Source organism: Pteropus alecto, unplaced genomic scaffold (assembly GCF_000325575.1).
Source record: "Pteropus alecto unplaced genomic scaffold, ASM32557v1 scaffold3, whole genome shotgun sequence".
In the NCBI taxonomy this organism is placed as follows: Eukaryota; Metazoa; Chordata; class Mammalia; order Chiroptera; family Pteropodidae; genus Pteropus; species Pteropus alecto.
This window is the reverse complement of record NW_006442484.1, coordinates 41,458,072-41,460,438: the sequence shown is the minus strand read 5'-3', so window position 1 is coordinate 41,460,438 and position 2,367 is coordinate 41,458,072. Positions and strand designations below refer to the sequence as shown.

General features: G+C 42.6%; 1 protein-coding gene across 1 annotated transcript in view; it reads right to left on the bottom strand.

The window, feature by feature from the left end:
* Window positions 1-2,092, bottom strand: part of MYO3B (myosin IIIB) — a 342,946-nt gene extending 340,854 nt beyond the window's left edge. The window contains exons 1-2 of the mRNA XM_015596448.1: window positions 2,028-2,092; window positions 254-437 (exon numbers count right to left, since the gene is read on the bottom strand). Coding sequence (XP_015451934.1) covers window positions 254-437; window positions 2,028-2,092 — 249 coding nt within the window. The remainder of the gene's footprint in view (window positions 1-253; window positions 438-2,027) is intronic.
* Window positions 2,093-2,367: the final 275 nt, after the last annotated feature.

Genomic DNA, 2,367 nt, shown 5'->3' with positions numbered 1-2,367 from the left:
TCCAAGAGAATAACTTTTGACGAGCCCAGAGGGCCCAAATCAAAACAATAGTAAAATGGACAAGAAACAGAAAGTCAAGGCAAGTTTTAACTCCAAAGGGAGTCCGGTCATTCAGCTGAGCTGACAAATCATGACTCATTTTGAGATTTCAAGCCAGGTTTCATGAAAATTATCCCTAGAACCAGAAACAAAGTTGAAAACTCAATGTTCATGAAATACTATATCGTGGTTACTATTTACTACCATTACTTACACTGATTGGATCCAGAATTTTTACTGCAGCCAGGCTCCCATCTCTCTTGTTAGTTACTTTGTAGACCTTGCCATAGGTGCCTTTACCTATGGTTTCTATAATTTCCCAGGTATCTGTGGGATCTGGAAGCGATTCAAGTCCAAGCATCGTGGGGTTGTAATGAAACAATCCATACAAATGTTTCCTGGTGGGGAGATAAGTTTGTTATGTGCAACAGATCACAGGATTGGGGGCAGTAGGCTTTCAAAACGAGAATATATTTATTTCTTCACCAGCAACCTCGTGGTACTTTCTTTTCATTTTCCCTTTCTATTTTAAGTATACTTTTTTAAAGGGGATGTGAAGCCTCCTTAAGATGTGGGGGTATAAGTTAGCGGGGAAGAAACTTGACTCTGAAACACCTTTAAAAACATGATTTTTAAAAGGGTGGGAAGAGTATATAAACACTACAGGATGGAGTAAAAGAGCTAAAGAGGATGTTTTGTCACAACTGGACAGTTGTCATTCTAGGCTGCTGCCAGGGGAAAAGTCTGAAAGCCAAAGGTCTTAGATCTTTGCGCCCAGGGTTATGGTAACCATGACCAAGTCTCTCTGATTGGCACTAGAAACCAGTCTCCAACCTCTATGTGCAAAGTCTTGGCTGCTAGGAAGGATGTGGTGCCTGTACCAGGCATCGGTCAATGCACAGCAACCATTGCCGATCAGGTCTTAGGTCCTGCAAGGACTAACCAAGCTCAACACCAGCCTAGTGTTGGAATCACACTGAGTGGTTAACCAGGAGCTGCAAACTCACTTGACCTATTTAATAAGGACGGAGCCCTATAAATTCAATACTGTGACTCAGTAGCTCTCGAGTCAAAATGTACCAGGAGCTGCAAACTCACTTGACCTATTTAATAAAGACGGAGCCCTATAAATTCAATACTGTAGTAGCTCTCAAGTCAAACTGCCTGCACGATCCTGGCCTTGCCCTGACCAGCCCTAAGACTTGGGCTACTTATTCATCTCTCTGTGCCTCAGCTTCTTCATCTGCATCATGGGGCTACTACTACTGGTGATGCAACTCACTTAACAGAGTTGCATTAAGGATTACGAGATGATGATATAATAAAGTGAGCATAGTGAGTGCTCAGCAAATGTCATCTGCCATCACAAAAGAGCAGCACCAAGTTTTGCTTCAGAATAAGCAAGGCTTAACAAACAACTTTCTGTTCTATTTCACTTTTGGCCACCACCTAAACGAGAACCAAATTAATTTTGTTCCAATCAGTTAATAGTTTTCACGCAAAGGGCTGGAATTTGGTATGTCCAAATGAAATTAAATCATAGAATGTGGCAGCAGGAAAGGGTCCTGGAGGCTATTGAATCAATTGGTTTTCTAGTGCTTTTTGGCCACAAAACCCTTTTGTTAAATTAAATCTTACTTAGGATACTTATGTATAAGCTGAGAGAAGCAGCACAGCTCTGGCTGAGGTAGGCTGGGAAATCAAGAGCCAGCTTTGTGCCCTCTGTGGGAGGACAGATAGGGTGACCAATTGTCCTGGCTTGCCTGGGACTACCTTGGTTTTAACACTGAAAGGCCTATATATCCTGGGGAACCTCTTAGAACTGGGCAAACTGAGATAGTCCATCGCTCTAATACCATGAGCTTCCTCAGAGATATGTTAGAAAACCATTGTTTACGTATCCCCACATTCATACTTTCCTTGCCTCCTTTTTGAACTAAACTGTATCTCCCCCCAAATTCAGATGTCGAAGTCCTAACCCCGAGTACCTCAGAATGTGACCATATTTGGCGATGGGACCTTTAAAGAGGTAATTCAGATAAAATGAGGTCATATGGGGGCCCTAATACAACATGACTGATGTCCTTATAAGAAGAGATTAGGGCACAGACATACACCAAGGGAAGACCATGTGAAGACACAGAGGGAAAATGGTCATCTACAAGCCAAGGAGAGCAGCCTCAGAAGGAATTGACCCTGCCAACACCTTGCTCTTGGACATCCAGCATCCAGAACTGTGAGGAAATATCTGTTGTTTAAGGCACCCAGACTGTGATACTTTGTTACAGCAGCCCTAGCAAACTAATGCACTCCCATCTTACAAATGAA